General features: G+C 38.7%; 1 protein-coding gene across 7 annotated transcripts in view; it reads right to left on the bottom strand.

Moving 5' to 3' along the window:
- Nucleotides 1-14,727, bottom strand: part of ralgapa2 (Ral GTPase activating protein catalytic subunit alpha 2) — a 95,610-nt gene that overhangs the window by 65,758 nt on the left and 15,125 nt on the right. For all 7 annotated transcript variants that reach the window (XR_012599764.1, XR_012599767.1, XR_012599766.1 and 4 more), the window contains exons 2-4: nt 11,523-11,633; nt 11,111-11,160; nt 2,057-2,114 (exon numbers count right to left, since the gene is read on the bottom strand). Coding sequence is in view for 3 of the 7 variants with exons in the window: in XM_074691361.1 (XP_074547462.1) it covers nt 2,057-2,114; nt 11,111-11,160; nt 11,523-11,633 (219 nt within the window). In the remaining 4 variants the exon portion in view is untranslated. The remainder of the gene's footprint in view (nt 1-2,056; nt 2,115-11,110; nt 11,161-11,522; nt 11,634-14,727) is intronic.

Below are 14,727 nucleotides of genomic sequence, written 5' to 3'. Positions count from 1 at the left end.
ACAAACCCTTGCAACTCAAAGAATTTTGAACAAATCACTTAAATCCTAAAGGAACGCATCTTTGTGGCAAAATTATGGGAATGTGGAAAAAAAACAGTCCACACAAGAATTCAATCAGAGCTCAGGTATGGCAAGAAGCTATCAAGCTCTGTCTCTACAGAGCAGACATACACCATTATGGCACAGTTGTTGTTTTCTTTTCTATACTGAAGCATGTGCTGATTACAGAGAAAAAGTTTATTGGAATTCAGAGTGAGGCCATGTTGGAGCATTGTGCAGTCCAGAGGAGAATTTTTTCCTAGACTAGAAAGAGTCTTGACTAGGGTGTGATGATACACTTGGTTCACAAGGCAAGTCAACATGTGAACAGGTGATTCAGGATTTCTTATTATTACCTCCACCAAGGAGGTTATGTTTTTGGGAGTTTGTCTGTGAACATCACAATTCAAAAAGTTATACTGGCTATTCATGAAATTTTCAGGAAATGTTCAAAATGGGTTAAGGAAGAAGAGAGTAAATTTTGGAGGTGATCTGGATCACTGTCTGGATTCAGGAATTTTTTAAAGGATTCTTTATCATTGTGAGATAGGGCCGTTTTCACCATATGTGTATTTAACTCCACCATAAATGGTCGGATTGATCTAAAAACAATACAAGACAAGGTCACCATAATTTCTGACAGACGTAAAAGTATGATCCAGATCGTGGCAATATTCTGGATACTAAGATCTGGAATATGAAATATGTACTGGGTCATCATAATTTTCAACACTATCAGGTAACAAATTATCGAACAAACCTGCAACTAACACCAAATTCTGATCTGCTGCAGTGACTATTTGAGGAAAGAACACATTTTTTGTTTTCATCCTGTTATGATCAAAACCTGTTTAAACATTTTTGCATGTTAGAGCTTTTTAACCATGCACTGACACACAGTAACCAAGATGTGAGGGTGATACATATTCATTAGATGAATAACTAAATGAACCATATTACACTCCAACAGTGCCAGAGAGAGGGGGAAAGAAGCAGACAGATGGACAAAGTGAATTTGAATATGGACATAAGTTTGGTTGCTGCTATAGCCAATGTGGCCTATCAGTGTATGAGATAAAGATTATAATTAAGAATAAAGCTCTTAAAAAACAGTTTCAGGCTCTGATGAGGCCAGGAGGAGTACTGGAGTTAAGCTTAGACAGATGCCTTGTTTTTCAAAATACAGGAAAATCTTGTTTCTGTTGCTCAAGCAAGACAGCTAATCACCTTGACAAAAATACCAGCACCTTTCATCAGACCCCTGACATACTGCTCAAAATAGAAAATGACACAATATGTTTTGTGACAAAAGATCATTTGCAAGATAACCCTCTAATAATGCGTTCCAACGTCTGATTTACAGAATAATACAAAATGCCCCTCACAGGTCAAGAGCAGGATCAATGTCATTAGAGCCACAAGTGGAATGATAAAGTAGTTATGATAGTAGTGGGGCTTAAATGAGAAGGTAAAACTGTTCAGAAAAACTGATGATGTTTAAATTAATCTGGTTATTTGATTCTTGGGATGCAACAGCTGTACTGCATGATCAAAGAAGTTAATGTATAGCTATAGATAATGTGTCCCACCCCTTGTTTTTACATTCAAAAATATAAGTCTGCAGAGATGGCCAATCAAAAACAACGATCTAGGCCTGAATGGCTGCATCCAACAGCTGACGAAAAACAGTCATAATTGGGGTTATCGCTTCCTGCAAGGGTTTTCCTTTTTGTAAGGGACTAAGATCATGCCGGCATAATTCAATTACTTATTTGCATTTCAAATGAAGTGCTCATTTGCATTTTCCATTTACATCCCCTTCCAGGACTAATTATTTTCTCTTCATTATGGTAGGCTCAGGAATAGTTGTGGTGCCATTTTTTGTCCTAAAGTGTATCTTGGAGGTTACAGAAGCATGAGGAGGAGAGGAACCTTCCCAGTACATGGCTAGGTGTCTGGTGTAACAGTGAGACAAAGCTTAGATACCAAGGAGATGCAAAATGTTATCAGTACGTACCTATACTGTGAAACTGCCAACGGTTGTAGATCTTCTCCGGCAGATGTTGTAAAATTTTCTGGGGGAAAGAAAAAAGCAAAGGTGATTACAATTTTGTTTTTATGACTGATTATGAAGAACATTTTGGTACAGATGAAAACATAGTTGTTGCACAGGAAGGTCTTATTCTTTTTTTTTTTAAACCATTTTTAACCATTTGTAACCATTTTTTCTCTGGATTTCTTTGCTTCACCTCAGCTTTGTCAACTTGAGACTGACCTTAAGAACTTTTTGTTGCACCCTCACCCTCCTTCTCGGTGCCTAAGATCAGCTGATTTGCTGCTTTGAGGTACGTAGATCGAAACTAAAGCTCAGAGGTGACAGAGCTTTTTCTGTAGTCGCTTCGAAAATTGTTGAACCCTCACTGTCCGTTTTTAAAACATGTCTTAAAACCCATTTTTATTCCTTGGCTTTTAACCCAGTTGAGACTCTGCTTTTGTTTTAGTATTGATAGTTTGTTTTTAGTATTTAGTAATTGTTTCATTGTTCTTAAATTGTTTTTAAGACCAATGAACCAGTTATTTTAGTGCCTGCACCTTTGTTTTATTGATTTGTTTTATTTACCTTTACTTCCTGCACCCTCTTTTATGTACTAGAGGTAGACCGATATATCGGGCCGATATTTGGACATTTGTCTCTATCGGCCATCAGCCGTATTTTCTTTTAAAAAGCCGATTTTTGTTCCATTGCATAAAATGACGCAATTTTTGATCAGGCACAAAAAAGATGAGCACCTCAAACTTGTGGAACCACTTGGATACATTACATACTTTTGTTCAAATTATATTAACAAGTTTAAATTTCTTTTTTGACATTTTAAGAAGAGTGTGAATGTTTACTACTGCTTGTTACATTGTGTGTTTACGCAGACAAAATATGTCATTGTTTTGAAAGCTGAATAAATGTTCAGAGGACTGGACACGACTTGTTGTAATAGATTTCTTTTAGTTGCTCAGACATTGCTGCGTTTCACAAAAATGTGATAAATATATATTTATTTAACAATTGGCCTGAATATCAAATTGGAAAAATCGGCTATGCATATAGGCATCAGCTGCCCAAATTTGGAAAGCATCGGCATCGGCCCCCAAAAAACCCATATCGGTCGACCTCTATTATGTACAGCACTTGGTTTCAGCTGTGGTTGTTTTTAAAGTGCTCTAAATAAAGTTGCGTTGAGTTGAGTTGATCTTGTGTTTTAGACAACAAACTAGCTGATTTTTTAAGGAAGTACTAGAGAAACTAAACAATGCTAGATTCAATTGCTGAATATCCTTTGTCTTTATATGACACAGGACTAAAAAAGGAAGGAAACAACAACTGACTTTCTTCTGATGAGCAACACTTATAAAAAAGCAATATAAATTTCCTCCCATTTGGCCTTGCATGTCAGCAGATCCCTTTAATGGGCAAGCACAGGGAAATGTCATCACCTCCCCATAAATTACTTCACAACTCAATTAGAGTGCCCTAACCTTTCAGCAGCCTATCATTATTCCTAAACTCAGGGACAGGCTAACTTGGTCCCTCCAGAGAGATGGAGGAAAAAATGGCTGAGGGCTGGTGGATGTGTGAGTGTGTGTCCATATGGTTGGTTAATAGACAATGCACTGTGAGCAACAGAAGGCCCAATGGCTCTCTTCCCATCAAATCCTAATCATTAACCCAACAAGGCTCCATGATAGAGGCCAAGTTCAACTATTACTACACTACTACACATGTATCTTCATTCTCCAACCAACTAAACAAGACAGCCCAACTCTGGGCAGCGTTATAAAAATATCACCTGACTTGCAGAGTGAGAGAACAGACAGGAGAGAGATAAAGAGCATTACAAAAATGTGCTTGATAGAAGCACAAAGATTTAGTCCTTTAGACATAATACGGCAGAAAATTTAAGACACTGGAGAATAATAGTCTGGTATGAAAGGGAGAAAAACTGCTTCATACCGTCAAGGATTTTCAGATATTGAAGAAGAAAAAAATGTGAGTTTATAAGTATGTGTAAAGTGGAATTGAATGTGATAACTTGTTAATACAAAAACACAATTCAAATGTCAGGGTGCTTATTTCTTAAAATGTATTTCTTCTGCTTTTCTGAGAAAGAAGTTTTCACATGCCTTTTTTTACTTTTATAGATAAGCAATGATGTGTTCATATTAACCTAGAAGAAGAAGTCAGAAAGATTGCTTAAATGACAAATTTTATCATAAAGCATAAGAGAGCTGTTATGTCTAGAAGGCATCTCATGTTTTAAGGGTCTCTCAGTTTGTCAACAACTTCCTTCTTTTCCCGTCATCCTCCATCTTTAACTTTCCATTCTTGTCCTCTGAGAGCAAATCCTTGTTATCCCCAGTGACAGCAGAGATATTGAAAGACATGCATCACTTTAAGGGGGCACTGGATGACTATCACCGTTGTTCAATTCCTCTCTGATCCATAGACGTGATGATTTGCCTGTACAAGCGTTGGCTGCACCTTGCTATTGATCCACATGGGGATTATACCATCTCTGTGCAGGGCTCTGTACTGGCCTCCTACACTCAGTCTCCTTGGGGCAGCAGACACATTTTGTGAGGCGGTAACACAGCAGGGTGGCCTGCTTAAGCCTTTCCCCTTTGTGTGTGTGCGTGCGCGATTTTGTGCGTAAGCAGACACAATAACTGTCTTTCTCTCTCCTTACAGAGCTCCAGGATGGAAGAGTGGGAATGAGATGGAGAAGCTAGCTCAGAAAGACTCCCCGTGGTGCTGGAATGGTGGTTGCAACAATGAGGAATTTACTGGCTGATATGAAGCGAATACATGGACTGAGGGCTAGTGGAGTTACTCTAATCTGCAGCCATACACCAGCATAAAGATGGGGGTATTACTGTGGTACAACTACAGCCTTAACACATTTACATGATCCGCACTTAGGTTTCTAGACGCAAGGCCTGATCATGCCACAGAATACACTTCCCCAAGGGGGTGGTCTGCAAGGGCTTTTTGACGGCAGCAACAGATACGCACTACACCCTGAAAAAAAGGTCATTTAAATATTGTTTATGCTTTGCTAAAACTTGGTGGTGATTATGCCTTTTGTGACGAAACTTTTTGACAGACATGACAACACAAGAGACAAAGCACATATCCACTAAATTACACCATAGTAAACTCCAATACACCAGACGGACAGATGGTAACCAAAAGGTGTGTAAATTACGAAACAAAATTAAATCAGAAAACTTGTACAAGCAGAACTAAGTTAAATAATTTGAACAGTATTAATCACAACAGCCAAAAATAAACCTGAGCAATTTTGGCCAAACATCATGACAACTAATTTTTGCCATTTGTAGCGTCATACACTCACTAGGAAAAGACCACCACCTTTTTTATTATGCATTCGATTTAAACCAAATCTGTTGGTTTGCCTTCATTTTTTTTTTTTATCAAAGATCTCTTCCTACTAGGCTGACAATATTTATCCCACAAACTTGAACACCATTCAAAAAATACCACAAGGTTTTTTCATTCCCTTCCACAGCCAGAAGGTGGCAGTAGCAGAACACATTAAAACTCCTTCATTGCATCCAACTGCAGCTGGGCTCAGCCACCAAGTTTTATCTCACTCCTTTACTGTTTTGGAACCATTTTTATTGTTAGGCATGAAAACTCTAGAATAATTTAAGCTGAATCATTTCCACAAATGTTAAGAAATAAACAGAAATGAAAATGAGTTGTTTTTTTGTCTTTTTTGCAATTTCTTATTCAATCCAAAGGCCAATCATAGCCCTTGATATCAAAACTTGTTTACCCTGCCTGGGCTGGTGGATCTAAGCAAAACTTACTCATTTGCATTTATAGATTCACCAATAGCTCTCTGTTGGAACCTGTCAGTCCTAACAAGCGCCGCATGAAGAGGAGAAAGGCAGGGGAAGAAACCACTTAGCTAAATGGACCAAGGTTGATTTTTTTCTGCATAATGTTAGAAAACAAGCAGAAAACAGTTTCTGGAATGTAGCCTTGGATGTACATTAAGATAAGTAATACCTTTAGTGCATGCAGAACAAGACTGATATTTATCACCCTCCATGTCCCAGCTTTGATGATGCATTTCAGAGTGGCGTTCAAATGAGTGAGTAATGAATCATGTATTTGACATGAACCTGGGCAAACAGATAACATGACACAGTCATCCTTTATTGGTCTTCATTAGTAAGCTATACGTCTACTGGACATAAGTAACAATAAGAATCTATTTCAAAGATTGTGTGTGTGTCCTGTTGTCATTGGCCTTGCATTTTCAACCGATGTGTAAAAGACCCCAACATCAGCCTGACCCCCCCAAAAAATTAAAAATAAAGTCTCCTGTATTAGTCAGATTAAGCTGATTTCAAATAAGTTGAACTACCCGCATGAAGAAACTCATCGGGTAAAGTCTCAGCTATAAGTGGGTTTTATTTACAAAGAGGATGCGAGGGGAAACTCAAAATGCTGACTCAGGTCCAGATGACGGATGGCAGGTCAGCGTGAGGTCACATCCTGGGGAGAAAGTAGCTTTGCACAGACTTCCCTGTGAGCTTTATTAGTCTCAAAGCTCCCTGTAACCTGTCCCACAACCTCAATGGCACCAGGATCAAACTGCTTACAGACACCAAGGGGAAATTTACAGTCAAACAGAAGCATAAACAACCTGGGGTCACCTGAGGTCTGAGAAGCTCGATCTGGTCTTATGACAAACACAAACAAACACACACACCCGCACACAAAACCATTACAGAGAGTGCTCTTATATGGTTTCATTTCTAGAAGCACTCCCTGACATTTATAATGTCTCTCTTTGGAGAAGTTCTATTTTTTATTTTCAACAATGTACTCAGTATTACCTTGCAATTTGTCTGTTTTTCCGCCAGATATGACAACACAAGTCAGTTTCAGCATGTCTTGACTAACACTGTAAACAAGAAAATCTAATACTTTAAATAACAAAAAGGGGCTCATGAGTAATTTGCTAACCCTTGGTTGTAGCTTGAATTAAAGTGCGGCTTTAACTTTTAGACACAAGTTTTCGTTTTTGAGTTTGAACATACAGATGACAACAAAATCAAAAGTTCATGTGCATACAAGCTGGAGTTCACTTACATATATTTGCCTACTAAGAGGTCTCTGTGACTCTCTGCTTTTCACACGCCTGCCATGTTTTGTTGAAGTGTAGCAATCTGATGGCCTAATGCTGTGATCTGTGTATGTCTTTGTGCCACAAATGCTGTTACTACTCATTACTGCCAGTACTCCACAGCTTACTTTACCCCAAGATTGATGATGATTATTATTTTTTAATATTGTTTATTTTTTAATTTTATTTCATTTTCTATTTACTTTTTGTATAAATGTATATCTTAAATCTTAACTTCCACTTTTGTATTTTACAGAGTTTACAACTAGTAGTTCTGTATTATATTTTGTTCACGATATTTTCTTGTTAATTGTTGCACCAACACACCAAGTCAAATCCCTTGTATTTGCAAATGTACTTGGCAATAAAACTTGATTCTAATAAGTTACAAAAAGCATTAAGTTCGGTCTTTTCCACTGAACAGTTATTTCACCTTCAGGAAAACAAAAGGAAGCAGTATCACATGTGACTTGCTCTGTCGGCTCTGCCCTTTCCCCTGTTGTATGCACAGTTTAAATTCCACTAGCTCTCTCAGAGTCGCCTCTTCTTTGCCATTTCCAACATATGGCATCACAGCTTGGTGCTGTTTAAGAGGGTGACCTGTTTATGCATATGTACACCTGTTAAATATACTGTCAACTTCATCTGACTGACCTTCATTCTGTCTTGGGAAAATACAGCATATTCTACACAGTTTCACACCTTTCATATTCTAAGCTTTTGAATTTGTCACCTTGCTATAATAAACTGTTTTTCCCAGGGACTTGACTTTTAATTTGTTTCATAACCATGTATTTAATTTCACCGTCACTTGTCACAACCTGATTACCCACAGGTCCCCATCAAACCTGTTCCCCAACTTCTAAAAACAATTAATGGTGCCACTGAGGATTTAGGTGTGTCATAATAAGGGTGGATAATTTGTTAGGCTGTTTGGTAATTTCACATGTCAAATTTCAAAACAGGAGACAACACCTTGATTTAGTAAAAAAAGAACACAAGACTTTTTCTTTGAGGACACTAGAGGGTAAAAGTGAATAAAAGTAGCAATAAATGTGACTGTTTTAAAAAGATAAGGTCTCTGTTTCGACCAGTTCTGATACACAATCACGTGCTGCCACGGTGAATGCTTTTGTGGCAGCAGACACAAAGAGATCTTAGAAAGGGATGATGATGGCTGCTGGTGGTGGTGGGGGTGGGGTGTTCCAGCTGAGTTTAGGGGGAAGGACAAAAGCTTACCCCCTCTAGATATCCATTACTCAAGCAGGCTAAGCATCAGGGCTCATAGGCCCCCCCAGCTTCCGAGAGAAAAAGGGGTCACATTCCTTATCAAGACAGATGAGTAATCCACGTACAGAATATGCAGAGCAAACAAAAACTGTAGACATGGTCAGCTAGATTTGACTGCTCAGCAACAAGAGTCAGGTGATGGGGACTCAAGGAATAACAGAAGCAATGTTAAGCATTGAGGGTCTTTTAGGCATATCATTATGGATCTAGTGTGCTGTAAGGCCCAAATGTCTTTTGTTCTGGTCACAATCCATCCATATTTTACTGCTACTAGGGCGTCCACTGAGGTTGGCTGCCTTCTTTTACTATACCAGTATGTATACAACAGCATTAAGCATTAACATGGTGAGGAATGAGGTTTATTGGAGAAAAAAAAGTTCAATTTCAGCATGACTGTGTTTGTTTCAGAGAAGGTAATGAGATGGACACACCATCTATATGCCTTCTGTAAGTTTGTCCTTTCCTTTTGTAGTATGATATAACCTCAGGGACACAGTGGTTAATTCTGGCAATACATGTCTGTGGGTATAATGTATTCAGTGATATCATATTCACTACTACATGTGATCCAACATGACTAATCTAATATTGCATAAAGAAATGTCTGCACAGTGTAGCTGTTCACAGGATCAAAGCAACCCTGTATCTGTCCTGTATACAGCACTCAAAGTAAGCTTATCTTCTCAGTGCACTGGAAAGAGCACACAACGTCACCGGCAGGGGCTAAAAGGGGACAAATGAGGGTTAAGCTGCTTTCAATGTTAGTTCTTTTTGAAAAGATGACTCCATAAATATGTAGGAGGCATGAATCCAGGCTTTAGTCACAGGTTAGATGACTGGGTGTGTGCAGATGGACAGGGAAAGTGTCCTGGTGAGGCGTGACGGGAAATCTAGGATTTTTTCAACACTGTAAAAACACGGGGAGAATCAATCTTGGTGAAACTGCATCTAAATGAGTTATTGAAATAAGAAGCAAGCTAGCTTAGGTATAAATTTTCACCTGATTAAATCCAGTTTCAATTCAACAAGAGCTGACCTCACTTTAGGGATGGGTACTGTAGTACTTTAATAGATGCGCACCGAATTCCGCCTGTTGTCCCAAGCACCGAGTCACATAAAATCAAGAGGTGTCATGTTTAGGTACCTAAACGCACCTATGTGACTGTGAGACAGCGGAAGAGTAGGTGATTTTCCATGCTGGATGTAAATGGAGCATGGCAAGGTTATATGTGGAAGAATCAATGTGTTTAATTGTAACACTTTTAGATTTTAGTGGGAAAGGATCAGTCCAAACTTGACACTAAGGCTAAACCATGATGTTGTCTACAAGGTAAAAAAAACTTTACAATCAAACTGTCATTTCTGTAAATTCTGAAGCATTTTTTAACAAAACTGCTGTTAAACATTTAAACACCTATAGTTTAAATATTAACTTTAGTAATTCCATATGTTCTCATTTTGTCTTTTACTCAAAACATTACCAGTCTTATCCCACAGTAAAGCATGCAGGTTATTATTTAACACTAATATTGGATCAGGATCTGGATTGGTCGATACCCAAAGCCCAGGTATTGGTTTCGGTATCAGGACCAGAAAAGCTGGATCGGCGCATCCCTAAAACAAACTAATATTTACTACCACATAAACACACAAAAGTACCATAAACGAGTCCTGTTCAGTTCCGATATTGATTGCGAGGTACTGGGCATTGGTATTGTTTCAAATGTGAATGGTATCCATCCCTACCTGACTTCCATTAGCAGACAAACATAACTTATGCACTGAAATGCATCAATAAAACATTAAGAACAAACAGATGTAATCAGATAATAGAAGAATGAATTCTACATTAAGCTAAAATTTTCTGACAAACAGGAATTTGTTTCAGAGTCTGGCAGAAAGTCTGGTCCATGACAAACACACTTGTCACTTTTTCAGCTCGAGTCAAAAACTCAAACAACAATGACTCATTTAATATTCAAGGGACACTTTCATGCAGTACCATTAGGTGCTCAGAAAATAGGACAAAACATATTGTACAAGGAGACACAGAGACTGCCCCCCCTCTTCTTTTTTGATCTGCTGCCATCCTTGTAGCCCTGCCCTGAGCAAATGTAACTGGAGAGCAGACTGTTTGTATTGGAAACTGGAGCTGTCTATGCAGTCAGGTGGGAAAACAAGGTTAGGGACTTTAACCTGCACATGCAACATTAGAGAGCAGGAAAACAGAGGGAGGGGCAACAAACGCAACGCAACCTTGCACATGCAAAAACAAAACATACTTTGCCTGATTTGCATATACCCCAAGGTTCTAAACACAAGAAATGACCCTGTGCTCTCCCACAACCTGCCACACTTTTACAATATGATGGTGAACAATAATCGTTCACTTAATCTATGAATGATTTTATCAAATAGCAAGAGATGAAAGTAACAAAGAGTTGAAACATGGTAAAATGAAACCAATGATCCAACCCAAGAGCTCAAAAGGAAACAGGTTGAAGCTGAATGTGTTGTTGGGATCAAATATGAAGACAGTAACACAGAGACACACACAGATGACTTACTTCAAAAATAAAGAGGATAGAGTCCAGCTCCTCCCTTTGAGATTTGTTCCCTGAAAGATAACAGGAGTAGTAAGGATTTTAAACATACAACTAAGAGCTGTGCTGCATTAGGCTCATTAATAATGTACATTAATATTGGCCATTTGGAAACTTATGTTACTGTGAGAGCATAGTCCCAGTGGAATTAGTCCCCTGCCCATCAGGTCAGTTTGAGTGCACATTATACTAGACATATCTGAAATTACTTTCCTGTGGGCTAATGCTACCTACACTACAGGGCAGAGGGTAATTAGAGCCCTAAAAGTGACACTTTCCACATAGAGCAGGGAGAAGGTTAATTATTGATCCAGCATTGATTACAGTGGTCAACTAGTGAGCTCTAAAAAAAGAGAGAAAAACTGTTTGTACCCACCTTTCTGTTTTAAGTTGCTCTCCAGTGTAATGAAACTTTCATAGAAGATAAAATAAATCTGGGAACAGTTGCTTTCGAAGAATGCTTTCAGTTCACTCTTGTCAATGAAATCTGTGGGAGAAAAAAAGGAAGTGTTCATTAAAGACATTAACTTAGACTATAAAAAAAAACAGAAATCATCTTAGATTTTTGTCTGGAATTCTTGTTGGAACCCTGGCCTGGCTGGTCTAAAAGCATTTTCCCTTAGATGACATTGCAAAATTACTGATTTTCTACATTCAATAATTTCTGACTTCTTTTACAAATTGGGTCAGTATATCTTAGAGTCAATGACATTTGCGTAGGTCCACATTGATTGGTTTGTCAGTGTTCACAAAGTTGATCAAAACTGCAAAAACAAATCTTTGCCAAAGAGACACAAAGAAAAAAAAGAATGTTGTGTGGCGTGTTTAAGGTTGCTAAATACTGCCTGAGTGCCCATCTTTATTCACACTCAGGTCATACTTACCAAAAAGTAATGAAATGGTGAAAACGAGAGTTTTGTTTGGTTTTTTTTTAATTGAAATGAAACAAAAATAAGGCATTGAAAAAAGGCTATCCTCATGGGGCACGCAATCTTACCAATAGGGATGGTGAAAAAAATTGGTTATTGATCAGTCATGATTATGTTATGGAGTAGTGTGGATTGATTATTACATTTTTAATAGTGCTGTCAGGCAATTAAAAAAAACTAATCTAATTAATAACAGGATTTTTAATTAACTAATCTTATTAGTAGAATTTTAATCTCATATCTTCTTAAATTGATACTCCAGGATGGAACAAGTTGGGTCCTATCACAAGGTTTAGGGCAGAAATTACCCCTACAGCAGTGTTTTTGTGCAGCAGAAGCCCAGAGCGCTCGCATCAAACACCCCCTCCCTGCTCCTCTGCTGGTTTCTTATGCACTCAGACAGGGCCAATTTTTACTTGACCAAAAACACAAATAAACGGACTCCCATCAAAAAAATCTGATATCGGTCTGCATTCACGCTTTATTCAGAGAATTTTCAGCGCGTTGCTTTCACACAAAAACACCGCTAAATAAGGCTCTAGTTCTCATCGTGTCTCTTCGTCCTGGCAGACTACCTGTGTTTGTTTATGTCTGGCACGCCGCGCGCGGACTGATACACTAAGCGGCGAGCGCCTCGTAGCCAGCTGTGGCTCTGCAGTGGAGGTAGCGTTGTTTTACACCACGATGAGAACTAGAGCCTTATTTAGCGGTGTTTTTGTGTGAAAGTAACGCGCTGAAAATTCTCTGAATAAAGCGTGAATGCAGACCGATATCAGATTTTTTCGGTGGGAGTCTGTTTATTTGTGTTTTTGGTCAAGTAAAAACTGGCCCTGTCTGAATGCAGAGGAAACCGGCAGAGGAGTCAAATGATAATTAATAACTACAGGTAATCGAACTGGGACCTCAATAATCTTTGTCGGATCGACATTACATCAGACATTCCTTCCAAAATTGTGAACGTTAAATGCTAAATGGATAACTGTTCATTTGAGGAGGTTGTCAAAGGAAAAGAAGCCATGATGTGACATACTTTCTTAAAAAGATGAATGGTAATCTGGATTGGGGCCATGCTGAAAGATGCTGATGGCCACATGAGAAGCTGCAGCAGTAATAAGGGAATCAGCAGTTCATGTACAAGTGAAACAGACTGGCACTAAGGAAATCCCAAACTCCTTGTGTAATGAGCTCCTATTATTTGACATACTTCTACAACTGTGGTAATGAGATAGGCCTGGCCTGAATAATCAAATATAGGCCAGGAGGAGTCCTGGCTCAATATCAGCAATTAAGGTTCACCTTCTGCTGCCATTTTATTCCTCCACCACATGGCAAATTGGAAAACTCCCAGTAACAGTGGGGCGGATGGAGAGTGTTGGAATGATGTAACTCCTTACTGTTGATGTCCTTATAGAAAGAATTTCTTGTATCATAGAGAATTCTGAAGTTTTTCACCTCCAAGATTTACTGTTCCTCATCAAAAACATTAGATTTCCTCTGTATCTGGCCTGCTGATGACTTCTGGCCATGTACCAGTGAGGTGGTTTTGATAAACAGTGATGAAATTTATCATCGAAGACCAGAACATGGGGCTTCATTTTTAAACTACTGGATCATCCGATTGTTTTCGTGTCTGATTTCCTGTTTGGTACGATCAGCTCTGCAGAAATTGACACATTTCTGCAGCGTACTCAGGCAAAAATAGACTCACAGAGTAACAGCCGCTCACTGCGGTTAGTGTTTGCGGCACCGGCGGACCACAGCATGTGCTGTGTGAATGCACCAATTGACCAGAGTGGTTTCTAAGTACGGCGTACGGTGTCGTGCACAGTGTTGCTTATGCTTAATGTGTGAATTAGGGGTAAGCTTGAAAGATCCTGTGCGGAGAAATGGGACAAAGTTCCAGAAGGACAACTACCCTTCTCTAACTAGACAAAAGCCTCTTCTCAGTGAAAAACACATGAGTTTAGAATTTGCAAAAAGCACCTGAAGGATCTCAGGCTGTAAGAAACTAGATTCTGTGCTCTGATAAAACAAAGATTGAAGAGTTTGGCCTTGCTTGCAATAGTCATTATGTTTTCACTTTGTAAACATTAGGTATTGAGTGTAGATAAACGTAGGAAAAAAGAATTTCGACAGTTGTGGCAACAGACAATAACATAACAAAAGTGGGGAAAGGTGAAGGGGTCTGAAAACTTTCTGAATGTGGTGTGTATGCACAAACACTGAAACACGACTGCTCAGCACATACTGTGGAACTTGAGTGACCAGGGATCGCAGCTTATATATCGCATTTCAATGCATAAGCTGTCTCAGTAAATACAAGGGCTGTGCATATCGTCTGTGTGTGTGGAGGGTCAACAATACTCAATGCTACAGCTAAAGCTAATACAATCCCTGGTTTAAAATGGGGCGTAAAACATGACCCTGTTCCAACTGTTTTGAAAATGATTGGTGGCATGAAATTTAAAGTGAGTTTATCATTTTTATAAAATAATATTTGCAGTTTCAACATGTGACATGTTGTCTTTGCAAAATTTTGGATTAAATCTAAACTTGAATTTTTTTTCAAACCATTAAAATCTAAATTAGGCTTGTCTGAGTCATTTAAGGATCAGTTATAATTATTATGGTGGGAAGATATCAGAATATGTT

The sequence above is a fragment of the Halichoeres trimaculatus genome, unplaced genomic scaffold (genome assembly GCF_033239565.1).
Source record: "Halichoeres trimaculatus isolate MK-OKI-2021-1 unplaced genomic scaffold, fHalTri1.1 fHalTri1_scaffold_17, whole genome shotgun sequence".
Classification (NCBI taxonomy): Eukaryota; Metazoa; Chordata; class Actinopteri; order Labriformes; family Labridae; genus Halichoeres; species Halichoeres trimaculatus.
The sequence above is the reverse complement of the archived record's forward strand: the minus strand, read 5'-3'. Positions and strand labels throughout refer to the sequence as shown.